General features: G+C 41.5%; 1 protein-coding gene across 1 annotated transcript; it reads left to right on the forward strand.

Moving 5' to 3' along the window:
- Positions 1 to 3919: 3919 nt before the first annotated feature.
- On the forward strand, positions 3920 to 21661 carry CRKL (CRK like proto-oncogene, adaptor protein). Its single transcript, XM_027661619.1, has 3 exons — positions 3920 to 4702; positions 7882 to 8344; positions 17922 to 21661. Exons 1-3 carry the CDS (start codon positions 4389 to 4391, stop codon positions 18054 to 18056), a joined length of 912 nt encoding a protein of 303 aa, XP_027517420.1. The 5' UTR covers positions 3920 to 4388; the 3' UTR covers positions 18057 to 21661.
- Positions 21662 to 22781: the final 1120 nt, after the last annotated feature.

Consider the following 22781-nt stretch of genomic DNA (forward strand, 5'->3'; position numbering starts at 1 on the left):
GATGATCATCTACCTTAGTGCTGCATTTTTATTTTTTTTTTACTTACTGTTATAATATCCCTAAGCTACATGAACTAAACCTTAGGCAGTTTGATGAAAACAAAACTTCTGTTGCTTTCACCCCCAAAATTTCTTTACACTTGAGCATAATGGGACTGATGAAAGTTACAGTATGCACTATCTTATTTGCATGTGTTTCATTTAGGTATAAAAACACGGAGTTTAGCTTAGCTCAATTGATCCTAATCATTTAGCAGTAGCTCATTTTAGTCCAGCATGTACCTTTACAAACTAACACACAGGCTAAACAATAATAAAATTGCTTTGCTTTAAAATTGGCAATTTTCTCTAACTTGGCAGACATAAAGCATTTCTTGTTTACTACAATTACCTATATAAACAAATTGCAGGGGAGATTACAGATTGATTACAGAGCTGTAAATATTATTGATCCTATCAAGAGTGATGCTTCAGGAACTGAGCCTTCAAGAGCCCACTTGAGCTTTCTGTTACCTCAAGAAAAATGTGTACTCATAGGGATTTTCAGCTGATTCCATATTTTTTTATTTATAACTTCTCTGATGTCCTAAATGTGTCAATCTTGTATCTGACAGTAAAAAGCATTAATTTTTTTACAGTAAGCCTGAGAGTATAACACAGTATAACACAAGACACTGTGGACAGATGGACAATGAACTAAGAAAGCTCTAAGTTATTTCTGGTCTGTAAGAGAACAATCAAACAGCTCTTCCAGAAGTGAGTGATCAAAATACCAACACTTAAACTGCTGATGCATTAGGAAGTCCAGAAGAATAATAATTAGGTTTCTTGATGATCTGTTTTCCTATTTCCTGCTAGCACAGAGGTAAAGCTGTACAGGATTATTTGCCAGATTTGTAATTAGTGGACTTGTATCCTGAAGTATTTCTGGCTTCCACATTTGCAGAAGTGATTGTGATTGCTTCAGTTTTTGTTTCATAACTGCTTTCACTACTGTATTTCTTCTCCAGCTGTCTACCTCCAAATCCAACATATTCTTTCCCATTTCCTCATAGTTTAAATTAGGGTCATTAATTTTGCATTGGAAGCATACCCAGTAGCTGATTTGAAACAAAATAAGGATTCTCATTCTGTACCCTTGACAGAAATTTACTTCTCCTTACTTAGAGATCAGCCACACGTACAATTTATTTGGCATTCAGCCCAACTGATGGGGTGCGAAACTTCTGGTGAAAGGAAGAAGGAGCAGCTGGGCACAGGGAAAGAGGTACAGGACCTTCTCAAGGGAATATTCTGCCAACTGAGTTTTTATTTCATCAGCAGCTGATGCTCTCTGAGAGCTCCACAGCTCCTCCACAGTGCTACAACTATTTGGCTTTGAGGGTGGAAGCTGCCAACAGGTAAAGTCGAAGAGCGTAAATGTATTTACATGTAATAAAAAGGTAAAGTGGTACCAGACTCTCATCCATTCTTCCTAAACCAAATGCAGTTGTGGGGATGTAATACACCTGAAATGACTGTCTTTAGTCTAGGAAGTTGAAGCCCAGTCTTATCAGCTAACATTAATGAGCTTGAACAAGTCCCCTTTTTCTCATATGGAAGTAGAATGTGGGATCTTTTACCTAAAAGATCTGTTCTAGTTTAACCACAGTTATTGAAAATGAGGGGGGAATCACTTGAAGGATGCACATAGCCCACATACAAGATCAGAACATCTAAATGTGGCACTTTCTTCCAAACTGAAAACCTCTCCACGCCTTAGAATCCTCTCTGGGGGGAAGGTGGGTGTGCTGGTTCTCCACCATCAGTCCAGCCCCATGCAGTGCTGCACAAAACCCAGTTATAATTAATACTATTTATTTCTGACATGTTTCAACTCTTTTGATATTTTAGTATTATCCCTGCAAAACGGAGGCAAAATCACTATGTATTTGATCTACTGCATTTGATTTTTATTTTAACAAAAGTTGTAATTCAATCAAATGCAGCAATAGCAATTTTTATTTCCTTTTTATATACTGTGTGTTACTAAATCTGTTGCTAACTTGTGGCTTTTGTAATTCTTTTTAAACAATATTTAACATGGTATTGCAAGTTCAAGTGCTATCTTTTAATCTGTATTTTGGTCATGGCCAACAAGAAAATAATCCAAACCTGTTCAAATGACACAAGAAAACATAACAACCTTCATAATCTATTGCAGCCTGTCTACATGTGTTTAAAACTGACTGATTTGCAGATACAAGAACCTAAACCAGTAGGGATGGATCAAAGGTATAGCTACCTTACTAAGTAAGGTTCCCTAGCAGTGGATGAAATATTTTTGCATAGATGTGGATTTTCAGATGCAATTATTCATCTCTGGGTCACTGTTTTGCCAGTGCTGCTGTACATGACTAACAGCTGTTGTTTTCCACCCAGGAGATGGCTGTATTTCAGAGGCTGGTAAAATGATACCTGTACATGTATTCAGGAGCTGCTTTAAGATCCTTTTGTGTTAGTTGGTGTTATGAGACTTTCCTGGATGATTTCGTCTAAAACGTAAGGATGACATTGGAGGAATCTTCCATTTTAAATGAACCCTGCTAAATGTCTGCAGCCCATATGTTCCAATCCAGACACCTCAGTCGGCACTAGTTGCCAACATAGGAAGAAGAACAAAGAGGAAAAAAATGACTATGTTGTCATTTTTGGAAAAGGCGACAAAGGTGGAATAAGACTGGACAACAGTCTGGTTAGGCACTTCAAGACAGATATCTTAAATCTATTTCTCCATTTTAACTGGTTTTTTTTGCTTTCACGTGCTGCTTCATTTCACGGCCCACAAGCAAAACGAAAAGAAAACCAAAATCAAAAGCCCAAATTACACAAAGTCGCAATACTGAGCTAGAAATCACACTATTTTCAAAGGTTTCTAGCAGGAGTGGGGAATTAGCGCAGTCGTTTTGCGGCGCCTCTTGCCCATTGCAGCTGCACACGGGCACTGGCACCGCCGGCCCTCCGGAGCGTGAGTCAGACGGCGCAGAGGCCTCGGTGCCTGTGTGGGGTCACCGCGCCAACATCCCTCTCAAATTCGAACAGCTCATCCCCACCAGGCGCCAAGTGCTGCCCCAGAGCCCTGCTGAGTCCTTTCCGGGGCTTCCTTCCTCCTCAGCGGCTGCGACACCATCTTCCCTCCCGCCCGAGCCAGACAGGGCTTTGACCCCGTTATCTGGGAACAAGGCTATAAAGAGGCAGGAAACGGCCTCTTGGAGCACGTAGGAAGTTATCTCGAGATCAGAGATGATTATCACAGCGGTCCGTTTTGTTCCTTACAAAAAAAAAAAAAATAACTAGTAAAAGACCAAAAGCTCAGGGGAGGCGATGTCTGTCTCCAAACCGCCTGGGGTCAGGGTGCTGTCACCGCTCAGATCCAGGAGTGCGGAGGGAAGCGGGAGAGACCCCGGACGGAAGGGAACCGCACGGTGCCTCGGGACTGGGCGGCACCGAGGAGGGAGGATGTGCCGAGAGCCGGATGGGCAGAAGATGGAGGGTCCCTCTCAGATGTCTTAAGCCCAAGAGCTAGGCAGTTTTTGTGGGTGACCTGCGCCAAAGCACGTCTGCAGCACCGAGGGAGCCTTGCCCTGTGAGGGGCTGCGGTGGGCGCGGGGCCACCCCTGCCTCACTCAGCGCACGTTCACTCACCCCGGCCGGGGGCGCGCCGGGAAGGTCTAACTGACTCCAGCCCGGGGAACTGTGGAAGAAAGGCTCTCCCTGTGCCCCGAACGCCAGCACGGGGCACCGAGTCCCCGTCCCGCCGCCACCGCCCTCAGCCCGGCCCCGGGGCGGGCGCGGCCGCGCGCTGCCGCCGCCATGGCGCGTGCGCGGGGCGGTGTCTGGGAGCGCTCCCGCCGCCCGGCGCCGCCGCCATTTTGGTGCTTGGCTCGCGAGGGGAGGGAACCCGCGGCAGGACGCGGCGCCCGGCGCTTCTGCCTCCCCCGTCCCGCCCCGCACCGGCTCCGCTCGCCGCCTGCCCGTGCCACCCGCCGCTGTTCCTCGCCAACCCGCCTGGCCGGGCCCGCCACAGGCCTGAGAGAGGCGGGAAGGATGCCCTGCACACCCCGCCGCTGAGGGAGACTCGGGGGCCCTGAGCGCCGCGTTTGGCCAGCCCCACCCCAGCCGCTCCTCGGCCCTCCGCCTCCGGCGGCGCGGAGCTTCCTTTTCCCTTTTTCCCTGGGTTTCCTCTCTCCTGGGCTGGGCACGAGCCGCTTTCCCCCTCGCCCCCTGCCCGCGCCGCCTCCCAGGCCTCTCTGCCCAGGCCTTCCCTTCTCCGAGTCTCTTCCTCTGCCTGGGCCTTCGGGCTCCTCACCTTCCTTCCTCCCCTCCCTTCCCCTTCCCCGGCCGGAGCCATGTCCTCCGCCGCTCGTTTCGATTCGTCGGACCGCTCCAGCTGGTACGTGGGCCCGGTGTCCCGGGCGGAGGCGCAGACGCGGCTGCAGGGGCAGCGGCACGGCATGTTCCTGGTGCGGGACTCGTCCACCTGCCCGGGCGATTATGTCCTCTCGGTGTCCGAGAACTCCCGCGTTTCCCACTACATCATCAACTCCTTGCCCAACCGCCGCTTTAAGATCGGCGACCAGGAGTTCGAGCACCTGCCCGCCCTGCTGGAATTCTACAAGATCCACTACCTGGACACCACCACCCTCATCGAGCCCGCGCCCAGGTGAGTGCCACCCTGCCCCCGCCCCCCGCACCGCCACCTTTGCTCCAGGTGGCACCAGGAGGTGAGACCTATAAAGGTGTCATAGTCCAGCCGAGTAGCTCCGGGATCCTGGCAGTGGATATGCTATGTGTACGAAGGAAACGTTTTTTTCTAATACTGGGCCTTCTTAAGGCTCTGGCTCTCGCTGACCATTACGGGTTGTTCTTTCAGTCAAATCATCCACATAACGCAGCGGCCCTGTCCTTACAGTACGTGTAGATGTGTAAAGGTACCGTGTAACTCTCTACCACTGTCTATAATTGCCTTGCAAGAGGGTGTGGTCGTGCCGAAGCACGTCACCCTTTCTGTGTTACCCTGCTGGTATTGTCTTTCTGTTCCAAGGATGGTTGAGAAGCTGGTTCACCCGTCTTCTCAGGGATTGAAGTACAGCCTCGGAGCTTAATTTGCTGTCTGCCCCTGCATCCACACTGATTACAATAGAACAGGCCTTTATGTGATTAGGCTGCTTCACCCTGTTATGTCAGCATTAATACATTCTAGAACAGCATTTCCCAAACTCCTAGAGTGGCACTCCCACCCCAGAAAAATGTAAAGCATTTAATTCTCACAGTTTGGTTATGTCACTTTTCATCTATATCTTCATACTCTGAGAAATGCTGTTCTAGGAGGATGGGAAAATGTGACTTGGCTGTGAGCTCCTTCTTTGTCCTGTTCCCAGCATGGGACATACCTGCAACCTGCATTAGTAAACTGCTTATCAAAAACCCTAGAACATACTCCTTATTTTTCATTAATAAAGCCTTTCTCAGTATCTTATTTCAAAACTTTTGGGCTTCCTGGATAGAATGAAGAGAAATAAAAACTAGTAAAGTAGTGACAAATTAAAAAGAGAAATTCAGATTGGTTCACTTCTAAATTCTGCATTTAAAAATCTTATTCTGTTTTGCAGATTAGCAAGTTCTTAGGGGGGAAGAATAACTTTGAGGTTTATAATCACAATTTAACCTTGGCATAGACCAGTAGTTAATGACAATCACTTGTCAAAGGTTGACAATAGATTGTCAAGTTGAAAAAACTCAAGTGGTCAGAAGTCTTTCTGAGAAGCTATCAGGTGATGAGCAGGATGTGACAGAAAGCACTATCTTTAAGAACTCTTCAAGCTGCTCACAAGTCTTCTGTGTAGTGACTGTGGCTAGAAGGATGGGGGGGTGAAAAAAAATATCACTTCCACCATTGCAGGAATGCTTAACTGGAGCTGCCCAGTGTTATGTGCATGCTTAAACTTGTGGACAGTTGGGAGCAAAGAAGTCTTACACTGAAGCAATCTTTATGCTTATCTCTGTTCTCTGAATCTGGATACTCTTGTACCTTTCTTGATGAAAAAACTCATTCTTAATCATTTGTGACCATGGCTGACTTGGCTTTCTCAAAGCATTTGAAAACTTGGAGCTGATTTCACTTGCTCACTTGGTATTTGTGAGGAGTCCTGGGTGAAATGTTCTATGAGCATTTTAGTACCACCTTATTTTCAAGGTTTCAGTTGCTTATTGTTCTTCCCAGCACAGACAGATGGGACCCAACCTGCTGTGAACTGACAGGCTTTTTTTATAAGGATCAACTAGGTGGTTTTCCTTAGCATGATTTTTGTTAAACCTCTTTTTAGAAAAATCAGTGACGTGGTTGATGGTTTGAAATTCTGTTCAAAGGAAACTTCCTGCTGCAAGAGGGAGGATGAGAGGTAGCATTTCCGGATTTCTTTTCATTTTATTTTTAGTTAATGGGCTAGATTTAGAATAGGGCTGGACAGGTATATGCTTCAGAACTCTTATGCTAATTCTTATTTCTCTGGCATTTTCATTGCACTCAGATGCTTGTACTTTTGAAAGCTGTTCATTCTTTTAATGTCATAAAGTACAACCTGAAAGGTGGGTTTTGCAGTAGAATTAAGCAGTTTGTTGTACAGAGCCATGCAGTACTTTTAGATCTCAAATATGACATTTTAAACTTTTAAACAGTTGAAAATAGATTGTTTTAAACTTCCTATTTGTTTTGTGTCTCTAATAGTGAGCTCTGACCATCATTACAGATGTTCCTGAGCTCTTGCCTATGCAGAGTGACTGCTCCCTGAAGGGTTCTCTCTCTCTCCCCCCTCTTTGACTGCAGCAGGGTGTCTGAAAGATTGAATATCTTTCTGTTCAGGGCTTCTGGCACATCGTGCAAAAATCATAGGGGTTTGAATTCCATCGTATTTTGCAAGTAGCAGAAGAGAATTGAAGTAGGCTAATGACATGCATTCTTGCTATCATATCTTAGATAATAAGTATCTGCTGTGGCCTATATCCTTTAAGATTTCTGACAGCTGCTTTGAATAAAATGTATAACATTTAGGATGGAAATACATTGCAGGGAAAATAGTCTCATTTGATGGCCAGTAGAATATTATCACAGACAACAAAGTGACTGTATTTGACATGTGATGGACATAGTAATAAACAATTATGCGAATAAAGTAAAGATAATACTATGGTTAAGAAGGCAATGGAATATTTCTAGAAGGCTAGCTTTTTTTTCCTTACTCCTTTCTTACCAGTGGATGCAAGTATTTCTTACTGTCTTTTGTGAATGTCATACTTTTGTTCTGTTTTTCCACTATGGTGCCTCAAGTTTGGCATTTAGAGTTAGTAAAGTCTCTAGAAGTGGATGCTGTAGTCGAAATCAAACAAATTATTTGGGCGGCTTGGGGGGGGGGGGGCTCTTGGAGAGATTCACAGCTACATTTTTGTGGACCTTCCACCCCAGTCATCCAAATGATTTTTATTTGTTTTCTCTCTCATGCCTGCCATAACTTAAACTATAGAATTAACTTTACTCTGCTCAAAGGTCCTCACAACAATCCAGAACAGGAGAATGAAGATTTTGCATTATTTCTCCCTGTTCTCTGCATCTGTGATAGATTTTTATTGGGTTTCTGGAGTAGCTAATTTGGGTATTTAAGTAATTACTTGAGAGCATGAGTTACTCCTGAAATGCCTCACAGTGCTACCAAGCCAATACTTTCATTACAAAGCTGAATAAGTAATTCTCCAATTGATGCTCCTGCTGTAAAACCGGTACTTGGCTTTGTTCCTGGAAGCACAAACCAGTAGCCATCACTTTTACCAAATCTTCTTTACACTTAGGTATCCAAGTCCACCCATGGGATCTGGATCTGCCCCTGCTATGTCCACTGCAGAAGAAAACGTGGAGTATGTTCGGACTCTCTATGACTTTCCCGGCAATGATGCCGAGGATCTTCCATTTAAAAAGGGCGAGATACTGGTGATTGTGGAGAAGCCAGAAGAACAGTGGTGGAGTGCCAGAAACAAGGATGGTCGGGTTGGGATGATTCCTGTTCCTTACGTAGAAAAGCTAGTCAGATCTTCTATTGGGAAGCATGGAAACAGGAATTCCAACAGTTATGGTATTCCAGAACCTGCCCACGCTTACGCTCAGCCTCAAACTGCAAGTCCCCTTCCCTCAGTATCCAGTACCCCCGGAGCAGTGATCAATCCTCTGCCATCAACACAGAACGGACCAGTGTATGCCAAAGCTATCCAAAAGAGAGTACCCTGTGCTTATGACAAGACTGCACTGGCATTAGAGGTAAGTGTTTTCCTCTCAAGTCTTAGGGGTTTCAACTGCTTTGTAAAAGAAGAAACTAAAAATTGTCAGTGGTGAAGCCGGTGTGGCTGACTTTGTATGAAATCTGCTGAGTTATGTCAGGGGACTGACAAGTTAGGTCACAGTCTGAAGAAACATCTACAAAAATTGCTTCATCTATAGCACTTCCTTTGAGAAAAGTGACCAAGTCAGTAGCTTCAGGACCCGTATTTTCCCTCCCTTGCTTGTTCAACAGTTCAGATGTTACAAGGGTAGTGGAGTGTACACATGCTGCTGTAGAAGTAAGTGCTAATCAGAGGATGACTTTGCTTCTCCACCTAATCCTGGAGAAGGAAAGAGATGTTTCATTAATCACTGCAGTGTTCCAGATTGAGAACTGGCATCCTTCAGAGAAGGGTAAGGACTGCTGATACACAGAGTCTTTCTGATCCTCAGCTGCACTTGATCTCATACTGAGAGCTGAAATCTGAGCAGAATATATAAGAAATACTTCAGTCCCTTTTACTTTTGAAAAAGGGGAATTTGAGACACCTTAAGACCTAAATTGGGGGTGAGGAGGTCAGATGAAGGAGTGTAGTGTAACCTCTAAAGTTGTGCTGGAAGTTCCTGTGCTTGCCAAAGCATTTTTTATTTTATTTTTATTAGGGATATCTTTAAGATTTTAAAGCTTCAGTCTGTAAATAGTAAAGAATACGTGTTACAGTGTTAGTTTAACTGAAGTAAATGATGGATTGGAATAGGTTTTCTAAAGCTATATCCAAAACATTGAGACTGTTACTGCTACTTTTACATTTAGATTATTAACCATAGTTAAAAAGTATCTCCTCTGGAAAAAATGCTGGTGTCCAAGGTTAAATGTGAGTGTGCTGCAATACCTTCAATGAACAAATGCAAGGAAACAAGCATAGGAAGCAACAACATTTTAGCAAGTAAAATAGTGGTTTTAAAAATACTTTTGAACTTTTCCTGTTGCTTTTTCTCAGTCACTTTGCAAGTTAAAGCTGTTACCTATGGCTGATACTTTGGACTGAAATTTGAAAGGTTATATTTGTGACTTCCAGTTATTCACAATACTCGCCCTAAGTGTTTTTTCCTCCTGTAAGACTTCTACAGGTGATTACTCTTATGGGGTTAAAAGTTAAATATATATCACTGGGTTTTCTTTGTGTCTTATGAAATCTAGCAGCTTGTTGTTTGTGAACAGTGTGTGAAAATTATCATAGAACAAAGTGTAAATTCACTGCCAGTTGCACTGTACAGAAGATTCCTGCCAAAACTACTAATGCTTCTGAAAGCAAAGCAAGGCAAGCAGTTGATTTGGTTGTGTTATCAATGTGTCATGGAATTACTTCAGGGAACTTGCATTGCTCCAGGGTGGCAGAACCACTTGGAAAATTGGCCCCAAATAGACTTTTCTGACTTGCTCTTTAGGTGACCTAGTTAATCCTGTCAATTTAGCCACTCTAGGATACCAGTAGGATTAATTCTCTGACCAACACGTAGGTTTGACTTGTTTTGAACCTTCAAATTGCTGAAGTTTTGTTTGAGAGATTCTTCTCATCCCATAATCACTTACTGCCTCATGCCTTTTTGTCTTCCCATGCAGTCTGGGTTTTTTTTGCAAGTACACCTTATCCACACTGTGGCTTCTCAAGAGCTTCAGCAGCAGAGTTCTGGGAACTGATCCATCTTTTCATTGAAATCAGTGATTACAGCTTCTCCCTACCTCTCCATGCATAGGGAACTTTTTTGTCACATGGACTATCCTTAAAGAAAAACACATTCATCTTTTCATGATCTTCCTTCAGGTTGCCAAACACCTGCAGGGCCATGATGATATATTTAATCTCAGCCTTGTCAGGGCTCTACACATCACTAAATAATCTAAACCATTTGAAGCTTCTGTTTTGTAAGACCACTGCAAGTAGCTTGTGTTAGACAAAGAACAGGTTATGGGAAGGTCCTGGGGAAGAAAGTTCATGGTGTTCTTTCATAAGAATAGTATCTGACATACTCTACCTTAGTCTAAGTGTACTCTAAATGGAAGCCCAGCTTGTACAGGTAGCACACCTTGTTAGCATAATTACATGGTTCCTGATTGTGCAATCTCATTTAAACTGACAAAACATTATGGGAGCAAAATATCTGTTTGCTGGCTCTAGCCCTGTGTGGTCAGCACACAGACAGTACTTAAAAGGAAGAGAATACCATCTGGAGTAAATAAAGCTATTGCATAGTAATGCTTGAGTTCCTTTTAAGTGGAGGGATGTCATTCTCCTGGGTTCAGCTTGAAAATGGGACAAGCTCCCTGCTTGCAGGTCCAGTTTTTCTATTGTACACTATTGCTTACATAAGCTGACAGAATTTCTCTTCAAGAAAAGGTAAAAATTCATAGCCAGCCTGTTATAGAGAAGTTTGTTTTGTAAGCAAAGTATACTATTTTTATTTATTTATTTATTTAAACTTCTCACATGAAAAATGTAAAGTGACTGTTCTACAGAAAATCTGAAACAAGATCTGTTTGGTTACATAACAATGGAGTGTTCAGCTTTTAAATAGTATTTAAAGTGTGACGATTTAAGAGCAACTACAATGTTGTTTCTGTAGGATACTAGGTACTGGGGCATTTATTACTGCTGGGCTACATTTATTTAGCATTCATATAGAATCACAGAATGGTTTGGGTTGGAAGGGACCTTAAAGATCATCTTGTTGCAACCCCCTGCCATGGGCAGGGACACCTCCCATTAGACCAGGTTGCTCCAAGCTCTGTCCAGCTTGGCCTTGAACACTTCCAGGGATGGGGAGTTAACAACCTCTCTGGGTAACACTATTGGTATTATTGGAGTGACTAATGTCTAAGTGTTGACTGGATCCTACTGCATTATATACTCTACTTTTATTCTCTAAAATAAAAAATTATAATCTGTTTATATGCTAAAATGGTAGTTTCAAGTATAGCTACTATCTCAAAGCTTACAGCTGGTGGTACATATAACTTTGGGCATCTCTCTGCACTAGGGAACAATTAAAGCCTGTGATAAGTTACATGTATTTCTGAGATTTATGTATGCTCTTGTCAGTTGAGTTAGTTACCTTGGCAGTTCAGATTTAATGCTTTTAATTAAATGAAGTCTGTAGTTTCTCACTACAACTAACTTTATTACTGATATGTGTAGAATTTTCATGGGTACTGCATTAAAAAAAAAACAAAACACCAAACAACAAAAAAGCAACCAAAAACCAGACCACCAAACAACCAAACCACAAAATAAAAATAAAAGAACTCCAACCACACAACTGCAAAGCACAACAGCCAACGACCCAGATCTGTTTCTTTACTTGGGTGCTTTAAGCCACAAAGCTCTTTCCTTCCTTTCTGGTGCTGCAGAGGAAGGGATATGAAGGACAGGGATACAGTGTCCTGTGTTTACTGGGACTAGAACTCTACCTTACAGGGTTATGTGCTGCTGTTCTTCAGTCCTGCTTTACTATGGAAAACTAGGAGGGCAATCTTATGTTCAAAGGTCATATCATATGGGAACAGCAGCTGAAGAAGGTGATGAATTTTGTAAGAGCACAAACTCTGGCACTGTCACTGTGATACAGAGCAGCAAAGTCTACCTGGAAGTTTCCCAGCATTTAATAACTAGTAGTAGTCCTATGGCCAGCCTGTTAGTAATAATAGGCTAACAAAGTTTTTTTCTGAACTGACAAGTTCAAACCAGGACATGAACAACAAATTCTAAATTCACTTGTAAAATGGAACAAAATGGCATAAGGGACCAGAAAATGGGAGATCAGTGACAGCTGATTTATTCCTGTCACATGTTTAAAGAATGGTTCTTAAATAAATTGCAAGAGCTCTAATAATTGTCATAGACAATTTTGAAGGCAGGAATAGTCCTCGAGTTCATCTCCAGAATTAACATGACAGCGTTTTGGAATCAGAGATTTTTTTAAACAAGAGTTGCACTATATTTTTATAGCGAACTTTTATACTAATGATAGGTTTTTGTAGCCCTGTGCCAGCATTATACTGTTAAGTAGTTTATCTTTTCATGATGTATCAATCATATACATGTGTGTTTGCTATACAAAGTTAACCTGTCACTGTTTATAATTATGTAACTGACTTATAAGTATTTCTCTTGAGCTTGTTACAATTAGGTTACAGTTAACTTTTTCCCTCTTCAAAGGAAAGTTGAGAGAAGTAGGCCAAAATGTGCTAGTAGGAGAACTTTCTTAATTAGGAAATTAGGCTACTTCTTTCAGTAGACAACAAGCATTGTGTTTTTCACAAGCCAAGAAAACTGAGTATTGCTGTATTAAAGATTAAAATGCATCTAACCCACAAGGTCTGGATTTTAAGCGAAATATTGAGCCTGTACTTCTGAAGGGTTGATTATTGAATTGAAAGTGAGCTCTCCAAATTCTGTACAATCATGACAGGTGGCTTAACCCAAGGGAGACAGGCTGCTATCATTTAATGAAAAGCAGCACGTGCTGCAACCCCTGCTCTGGCCATTTTTCTAGCTCTAGGTGATATGCAAAGTTCCTTTGTTTTACTCTGTTCCTAGGTGAGGCCAGATTAATAGCATCTAGGACTTCCACATTTCTGTGCTGTCCTTTGACCTCTTTTCATGTCTCAAGAATAGAAGGTCTTTCCTCTGAACCATTTGATTCTCTGGTTTGGGCATCAGCTATTATTCTTCTGGCACAGAACATCAGAAGTGAAGGAAAATGAAGCTGTGCTTTCAGCCTGTTGGTTTCTTGGATCTTCCAATGCATGAAGCACCAGCGCCTTCAGTGTCCCTTTGTCCTGTTTGCAGAGTGGCTGGATTCTGCCTCTTTTGGGTAGCTTCACACCTTTTAGGGACAGTGGGATTTCAGGTAGTTCCTCAGTGTCTCTTGTTGGTTCTTCTCTGTTGGTTTTGGTACTAACATTAGTGTTAACAAAGGTGAGGTGTGATGTTAATTAGGATAATGATTGAGATTCATCACCCCATAGATTCCACAGAGCAGTGCTTTCTGTAGTATTGACCCAGTGGGCTAAAAGAATGATTTAGAGTTTTAATGCATTTTTATCTCCTTAAATTTACCTTACAGAACTCTACGAGCCATAGAACTGTTAATATACAGTGGTTGGAATATCTGTAAAACTCATTGAATTGGTTGACTGTGTGAATAAAATGGCATTTTGTAGAGTGTGAATCAGCTACAAATGGGAAACAGGTATGGAAGAGTCCGGAGTGAATGAAGCAACCTTTCTGACTGGCATGTTCCACAGCTCCTGTTTCCCCAGGGCTTTGAATTCATGCTCTAACAAGGACATAATGAAAGATGCTATCTGAAATACGTTTTGATTTTATCATTTGGGTGTAACCAAATGGCTGCATTTCAGAAGAATTACTCATTTCAGCAGTGATGCTTCCATCCAGTGATGCCTGTGTGCTTTAGGACTGGATTAACCTGAGAGATGCTGAGTCTAGGGAAGCGTTATCCTAATTTATAGATAAGGGCCATGAGCTGTCCGGAGTCAGACAGGAAGTTTGTGGCAGAGATGAGAATAGAACCAGGTCTCCTGACTCTGTCCTGTGCCTAATCATAAGACAATCCCTCTGACTGGCTTAGAACACTCTCTGCAAAAAGTTAAATATTTTAGTGGGAGATTGCACCCCAACTGACCATATTATAGATGCTTTATAAAGCACTTACCAAATACTGCTTTTATTTAATATTTTGGGGGAAAATACACAGAGGGATTACTTGACCAGATTCTTCTCAACATTGCCAAAATGAAGGTCTTTAACATAATATCCATAAGTTACTCTATCATGAAATCAAGGTTCCTGCTCCAAAAATCTCACTTCAGCATGCTGTTTCATCTAGCCTTCTCAGGGAAACTGCATTTTTGAGATAATATCACACAAGATGATATTCAGAAGCTTTCATTAAAAAAAAATAAAAAATAATATAAAGTTATTGCAAACTTATTTAGTATTCCAGTGGTTCTTGGCATATAGGAGTATTTTTTGAGCAACTTTTGTCAGCCAGCTCTTTAGTGGCAGATGCTGATGTATAAATACATATATATGTGTGTATATATATATAGCTTTGCCCACCCAACAGTGTAAAGGACATTTTACATCCTTAATCTACATGGCAGTTTGTTGCAATGCAATTGTAAATATTTTTTTCACTGAGCTAAAGTAAGACTCCCAAACCTATTCATGCTGTGAAATCATTCAGAGCCAAATTTTCTAGAGCTTCAAAATGAATAATGGATGGAACTCTACATGAACAGAATTATATTGTCAGATTCTCAGAAAATGCAGGTCCATGTTTTTGATCCATTATACTAGAGATTATTTTTAATATTAAAGGGTTTAAGGGCAGATTGGGTTTATGGTCTGGTGTAAATGCAATTTCCTGTTAGCTTTTAACAGGTGTGAAGTTGGCTGCATCTTCTTCAATTTGGTCTAAAACTTGGAACTTAGATCTGTCTTCAAGGGTTATTTAAATATAGCAATGTAACACTGAGTATTTATAGATATTATCAGCCTTTTCCTAAAGAGACATTCACTGGGTTCCTGTTTAGGTCATCTTGTTACTATTTAAAGCTTTCTCTAGCCTTTCTGTTTGGTGAGAAGTCTGACAAATCATGCTTTTTAGCAAATACACAATTAAAGCATGCTGCAGCAGGCCCTGCAGAGATGAAAAGCAGTCAGGTTAATGCTGTGTGTACGTGCTGACTATCATGGGGAGTGTTCAGCTACTTCATCCTATGTATGCTGGCTTCATGTTTGAGTTTAGGAACAGCATAAATAAAAATGTCCATTTAAAAAAGTAATGTAGTCTCAGTTATATCCCAAGAACTCATGGGAGTTCAGGGAGTTTTCTCCTCTCTCAGAAGTGCAAGATTACAATGGTTCCAAGTGTGAAAGTCTCAGATTTGGGGGGGATAAACAGGACATGACCCCAAATAGTGAAAAAAAAAAAAATAGAGAAGGTAGAGCAACACATTTTGCTTAAATGTCTAGCTTTATTCTAACATGCATCATCATCATGGCTGGGCTTCGCAAACGAAGATTTGGGAAGGCACTATCCACATTTGCTACAGGCTGGTGGCTTATGAGGCCAATACGTGACAGACACGTCCAATTGCAAAAGGCACAGCAGAAGGACTCCTCAGATGGTGTATTCTGCAAGACACGGTTCTTCCTGTGTTGCCTTTTTTCCTTGAGAGTGATCCTGCGTGTGTTCTCGAAGGAGACAGCAGCGTTATAGATGGGGTGTCTCCAGGCCTCCCGATTGGAGGCCAGAGTAGACCAGTTCTGGTGATCAATGTGGCCAAGGCTGAGATGTTGTTTCAGGGAGTCCTTGTATCTTTTCTTCGGGGCTCCTCTCATGCAGCAGCCGGTGGCAAGTTCACCATAGAGCAGGATCTTAGGGAGGCGGTGGTTGGTCCTTCATCCTTGAGACGTGCCCGGCCCATCGCAGCTGTGTTCTCAGCAACATGGCCTCAATACTTGTGACAGCAGCTTGCTCTAGAACAGATGTATTGATCACAAAATCTGACCAGTGGATGTTAAGGATTGTACAGAGGCAGCGTTGATGGAAGCGTTCGAGGAGACGCAGGTGGTGGCGGTAGATGACCCATGATTCAGATCCATATAAGAGAGTGGACAGCACTATGGCTCTGTAAACACTGATCTTGGTGTTTTTCTTCAAGTGTTTATTACACCAGACTCTTTGTGGAGTTTTCCAAAAGCACTATATGCCTTTGCTAACCTGTTGTCTATCTCTCCGTCGATCTTACCATCAGAGGAGATGAGGCTACCAAGGTAATTAAACTGTTGGACTGATTTGAGCCCTGATTGGCCAATGGTGATGTGGGGATGATGGGGGACTTCCTGAGGTGCAGGTTGATGGAGGACCTCTGTCTTCTTTAAGCTGACTTCCAGCCCAAAGAGCTCAGCAGCATCTGCAAAGCAGGATGTTAAACGCTGCAGGGCTGCTAAATCTCTAGAAGTAGTTCCAAAGTTGGACAAACTATATTGTAAGAGATGTAACACTGAGTGACTGACTGGCAAGGAGTTTATTGTAGTATCTTAAATTTCACTTGAGCATTCTTGCTCCTGAGTGATCTTCAAAAAATATCTATTGGAGTAACGGTAACCGGTTTAAATGGGCTTCAAATCATCTGGGGACATGCACACTGTTTTATAAACTAGGGGGTTTTAGTTTAACATAAAGTACATAGGTCTTACCTGAAAGATTTTAGTTTAAGGACCTTGGCCAAGGGCCTATCTGCATCTATTCTGAATTTTAATACTATTTAGATAGTGTAGACAAATGGTTGTACATACTGTATCGAAATTAAAGTCTATTTTTTTCCTTAAATAAGAAGATTAAAGCTAGTTTCCTTTGAATTTCATAACAGTAGTTTGGTAACTGAGACTCAGCTACAAAGAGTTTGAACCTAGTTTGGGAAAGAAACTTATGAACTGTTGGCCCTTGGTCATAGGCTGGTTCTGCTTTTCATGAAATTAGTTCTTAGCTGATAATGTCAGTTTTCTAATATTTACTATCGTTACCACATAGAGTCAATTAAGTAAACAGGAAGGGAGGGGGAAAGTCAGAGAGCTGCTGCAAGAGACCACGTGTTCAGCTGTCCTAAGCATTTGAGAATGAGCATTTAGCTCATCTTAAATGCTGCTTATCAGATGGGATATTTTGCTTTCTAAATTGGCCTAATCCAAATTAAATACAGGTATTGAACAGTAAGAGTATAACTTATCATCATGTAGGCCGATGTTTCTTGCTCGATCACAGTTTAGGCTTTTCTCATCTTTCACTGCCAGACAGGAAGAGACAGTTATGGTAGGAAAGGCTTGACATGTCATCATTCCTGTTTCAAATCCTTTGGCAGGAAGTAGAGGTGAAAACAACAAATAAAGCTGGAATCTTTATATCTAATACTAAAACAGAGAGGTTTGAGAAGGCTTTTGCCTGCTTTAGAACTGCACCATTATTTTAGAAACTACAGAAGGTTCTCAGACTGTGATAATCAGAAGTAAAACTTCAAGTAATGGTTTCTTTGCCTTAGGGATCTTTCTTTGAAAAACTAAATTTCCTGTAAGTCAGCTGATGCTAAAACCAGTACAAGTACTGTGCTCTTTTGAATGGATGTTGAGTCTCATCGCTGATGGAAGCTTTAGTGATGTTAATTTGCATCTAAAATAAAGATACTGTTGCATAAAGCTGCAAGGCTTTCTATAGGAAAAGGTGTAGTTTCGTAATTTGTCTTTCTGTTGGTAAATCTACATGTTGAGTATATGTAAATACACATATATTCTGGGAAATACACAGACAACATTATCATTTTTAGCAGCAAAATATTGGTGGTTCAGTGAAAGTGACTTTTCAGTTGTACCTTATGCCAAGAAGAGGGTGAGGTTTCTTTCCCTGTAATGGGCTTGTATTTGTTATTCCTCTTCATTTCATTTGCGTCAGAGGTGTGATAACTTCTCTTTTTTTTTTCCTAATCCCACAGGTTGGAGATATAGTGAAGGTCACAAGGATGAATATAAATGGTCAGTGGGAAGGAGAAGTCAACGGTCGGAAAGGGCTGTTCCCCTTCACACACGTGAAAATATTTGACCCTCAAAACCCAGATGAGAACGAGTGACTCCCTCTGCCCAATTTACACTGCTGCTTCATTTTCCTGGCTATCATTAGCATTGTTTGAGGTGGGATGATGACTTAATGGCACATTGCTAGCATTGCCCATTTTCCAGCTTGCTGCAGTTTGACGGTTCTTTTAATATACATTTGGAGTACATACAACTGAAGTCACTGCCTGACCTTCATACCGTAGTTGCATCATCCAGAATTTTAGTTTCACTTTTAAAACTGTTGGGCCTTAAGCTGGAGAAGACTGAACCAGAATATTAGCAGAGAGGTATGGGAAGAAAACCTTTCCTCTTGAGACTTCCATGGACTTTTTCTAGTTTGCTCAGTAGGAAGAGCCCTAATCTTAGATCAAAACATGCAACTCGTGCATTACTGTCCAACAAAAAGCAACAACAAAAATGCAATTTTAGGACTGAAGAAGATTTAGTTTTAAAATTACCTGTCCTAAGGTAGTACATTTAAAATGATGGTCTCTTCAAAGGACAATAATTGGAGCTTATGTATTCTAAGCAGTTGTATTAGACACTGCTCCTTTCTGTTAACTCTTAAGCTTGTTGTTGACCTTCCTGAAACAGTGTGTGTTAAATGCAAATAACCATTGATTGAGCTGCATTGAAGCTGAGGCATTTATTTATAAGGAAACTTAGGAGGGTTTGATACTTGTAACCTGGTTTTGACATATTTAATGACTTTCTATGATTTTTGCAAGCACTAACTGTAGAAAGTGAGCTTTAAGGGGAAACACTTTGGCCTGGTCTATATACAGCTCTTCTGCAGTGTTGAAAGTGTAGTTTTACTAGTATAGAAGTGCTCATCTATTACTTGATAGACAGATCAGATTGCCACGGTGTGGAGAGGTAGGAGAGGAGCAGGACAGAAGAACTTGGTAAATACTGATAAAATCCTCTTACTTCAACAATTAAACACCTTTTATATCTATTTCTCTGTAGGCTCCCTGCTCTCTCCAAAGTTTCCTAACTATGCCAGCCCCAGCTTACTGAAAGCTCCTTTTCAAACACAGTACCTTTTTTTCCAGGGTGTCTCTGTGTTGCTGTGCTTCTCTTCCAGGGCTGCTTTCATCTTCTTTTGTTCTTCCCTCTTCTTCCTTGCTTGTACCCCAAGTCCTCTGCATGTTATCATGGGTTTCTTTACCCTTCCAAATGAGTTGGCTCTGGTTTATATATGCCCCAGGTCCCTCCCCCTCCCAGCATCCTCTAGAAAATGGTTAATTGGAGTCCCCAATGTGATAAATCAGTGTTCAGGCTGGAGGAGGCCACAAAGGTGTCTGTTATCAGTACAACTTCTTCCCTATTTCTGTACCTTAGCTATCCTGCTGTAACTGTACCTACAGCAGAGAGCACATGGCTGCAGGAAGTGCAGTCCATGCCATGCAGGTGCTCACCCTGAGCCTGGATGCAGGATATCAAAGTGTAGGTGCAGTGGAATCCTGTGCCACCTTCTTCAAATGTGTGTTGTAGGTGAACTGGAATGCTCTTTTTAAAATGGTGGAATGCTGAATTAACAGAATACACGTCTGCAGAGACTACAACCAGAAAACCTCCCTTTTCAGACAGCCTGGTTAAAGCAAATGTCCAATGTGGAAGCTACAGGAAAACAGCAGCCTCCGTTTCTCAACTTTTGAAGGCTGTCAGTTGTAGCAAAATGAGAAACGTCAAACACCTGCTTATAAATGTCAGATGACATAAACATTGTCTTAAGCTCCAGCACATTTTCTTGTTGATTTGTGTTACTTGATCCTAATAAAAGCACGTTGTTCTTAGTTCACATGGAAGTGCCATGAGATCCTAAGCTGGAAGGCATTGAACTGCAAAAATGGCATTTGCAACAAGACATTCAAAGTGCCGGGTTTTAAAGAAGTCTCTCCGTTCATCTGTTAGCTGTTTTCTGTAGTATTGATCGAGTGGCTGACAGTCTAGAAGTTCTTGTAGAGCATTTTACTACCAAATTAACTGTGAAGTAGAGTAGCATTGACTGAATTGTTTGGTGCTGTAATTCTTGACAATAGGCATTGACATTTTGTCTTGCAAAGAAAAGCTATGCAGCTCTTAACTAAAGAAGGTCATGCTTTTCCTGTGCCCCGACGATACCCACACGTTTACTACACAGATTGTACTACTGAAAGTCATCTTCTGAATACAGAAACTGCACTAAACTCAGTCTGCTGCAGAGAAATCTTATTTCAGGCCTGACCTAGTTACAGGCAGCTCTTCAGAAGACTGATGGTTGAATTCTTCCTTTGCTTGGTAAATAAATACTGTGAGATTTGAGATCTTGAACACAGCTTTTAACCTGATTTTTTTTTTCACTGAAATAAATGTCTTGACTCATCCCCTCCTTGAATAAGGTGTACACTTTGAACACAGTCGTTGGTTTAGGTTTAATTATGTTCTGCAGAAAAGCAAAACATTTTCCTTCAAAACTATGCAAAATTTGTGTGTAGTGGCATCTGATGCAAAGACAAGAATTCTTAAATTTCTGTGAACCTGGTTTTAGGCCACAAATGAACAGTGTTTCTCCAAGTAGCAGTGGTGTGGTTCAGGTATGTAAAATGTGGTTTCAATGTAGCATACTGACCAGCCTAAGCTGATTGTAACCTTGCTTCAAAATGTGTCTTGGCTATTTTACTATGAGACAAGTATTTTCATATAAAGACTGCATTGGATCAGTGTGTGTTTCTCTCTGAAGGACTCTGGATTCTCAATCGCTTGTCGCTTGCTTACACGTGTGCTGTCTGTTGCTTTATGAAACCTCTTAAATTGGAGTGATAACCTATCAGTGTAAATGTTCTTGGGCGTGTAAGGTAACCTTAATATGAAGCATGAGAGCCTACAAGTGATGGCTTCAATCTGTGCACCATTAAAGTTGTTCTTGCTTTGGAGCTAGGAGCTGGTGTAATGACCTGGTGCCACAGTAGGCTTAGTGCTTGGCTTCCTCCTGCTGTGTACATGTGTATATAGACGTTGAAGCCTCTGACCAGTCTGAAAGTTTAAATGAAGACTGTTTTAATCAGTGTCCATCACTGGATAAGCGCTAATTTAATTCATGATTGTTTACAAATTGGGAAAGAATAAACAAAAGGGAATATCCTGTTTGGGTTGGGGCTCTGAAGAGCCTGAGCATTATTTTTGTAAAGGGAAAAACAGCATTCTTTGTGCCATTTCATGTGCCTGTAAATGAATTTTTATATTGTATTAACATCCTGGAAATGAGTGGGCTGCCTTTGTTTTCTAGTCCAGTTTTCAAGCATTTTCCTCAATTACCTGCATTTGAAAGTGAGACCTGCCTAAAAGACTGCCTTTTGGGACCAGTGAAAGCGTTCCTGTATAGTTGTCATTTTCTGTTTATTTGTGTTAAAGTGTGTTTTGGGTCAAGGATACAATTATTGCAGTGGGAAAGGTGGCCTTGTATTTGAGACAGTCTTCACTGTGTAAACTTTTAAACACAATATGTAATTTAAAGACCATGATCTTCAGGCAATAATATTAAGTGTAAGCTTTTAAAATTTATTTTGGGGATCATAGCTTGTTTTATTTTTTGTGCTATGAAATTAACAGTATTAAATGAATTATATTCTTAGAATATATGGAGTGTCTTTTCTTAAGATTAGTGCCTTTTTAATTTCTTACTCCACTTAAATCATAGAACTGGTCCCAACATCAAGCCACTGTGTTTTTTTCCCCAGTGCCCTGTTTGTACAGTCTAAATAAAACTCGCCTCAACTTACAGTATTATTTGTTGTCTTTAAGTCTTAAAACCTTGACAATAACAGCAGAGTATGTAAGCCCTTACTCTGTCATTATGATGCCCTGTTTTGTGGGTGAACAGAGTGCCAACTGAAGTTTTCCAGAATCAAAGGAAGAATTAAGCAGGAGAAAACACTGTTGCCAGGCTGAATGATACTTCCCTGTTTCATCCTCGTGCCTCTCTCAGACTATTCTGCTGGGCTCTGGAGGTTCACCTGAAAAAGATGCATCTCTGGTTATCCAGATTGTCACTGTCTCCTCCACCCTCACGCCCGACACGTCAGTGATCTTCCTCCACTCTATTTAACGCTGCTCTCTGGCCACGGCTTTTAAGGGTCTCTGGAAATTATGACCTTTGTTTACTGTGATACCCTTGACTGTGCTTGTAAGAGTGACTGATTTATGCAAATGGTTTGAATTTAGCTTATGACTGATTGAGTAAATAAGGTGTAACCTGTGCAGGTGTGGGAGAGGGGAGTGACTGGCATCCTGGCCCCTGCTGAGAGGTGCCGGTGTAACACATCAGAAACGTCTCCTTTCGGAAGTGAGAACCCAGATCCTGGTCATCTTTTTGCCTTTTTAGTCAAACCAGATCAAGAGTAGCACTAAGTAAACTTAAGGCTTTTCAGTTAAATCATTAACAAGGTGTTGATACTTGAGATGATCCTGTATAGGAGGAAAACTTAAGAGGAACATCAGACACTCAACTGCTGCAAAAGAGAAGCCTACAAAGCTTGCATTGGCTCCCTGGACTCTGTAGGTATGGTGACAGCCTTGTGTTTGTCTTCTCTGGAGTACAGATTTCCATGTGATGTTAATAAACATTCATAGCCAACTCTGCATAGTGTCTTATCATCAAATAGTCACATTTGGCAAGTTATATTTTGGAAAAAAACAGTTGTGTTGTAATGACACAAGCAAGAACAGGTCAGATATGCGCAGTGGGAGTGATAATC

The sequence above is a fragment of the Corapipo altera genome, unplaced genomic scaffold, assembly GCF_003945725.1.
Source record: "Corapipo altera isolate COAL_440 unplaced genomic scaffold, ASM394572v1 150, whole genome shotgun sequence".
Lineage (NCBI taxonomy): Eukaryota > Metazoa > Chordata > Aves > Passeriformes > Pipridae > Corapipo > Corapipo altera.

What these genes read in the sequence shown, in the direction of transcription:
- CRKL (XM_027661619.1), top strand. Translation starts at nt 4,389, where the DNA reads ATGTCCTCCGCCGCTCGTTTCGATTCGTCGGACCGCTCCAGCTGGTAC. An exon ending in CTCATCGAGCCCGCGCCCAG is followed by an intron (nt 4,703 to 7,881) that starts GTGAGTGCCACC and finishes CTTTACACTTAG; the next exon opens with GTATCCAAGTCCACCCATGG. An exon ending in AGACTGCACTGGCATTAGAG is followed by an intron (nt 8,345 to 17,921) that starts GTAAGTGTTTTC and finishes CTAATCCCACAG; the next exon opens with GTTGGAGATATAGTGAAGGT.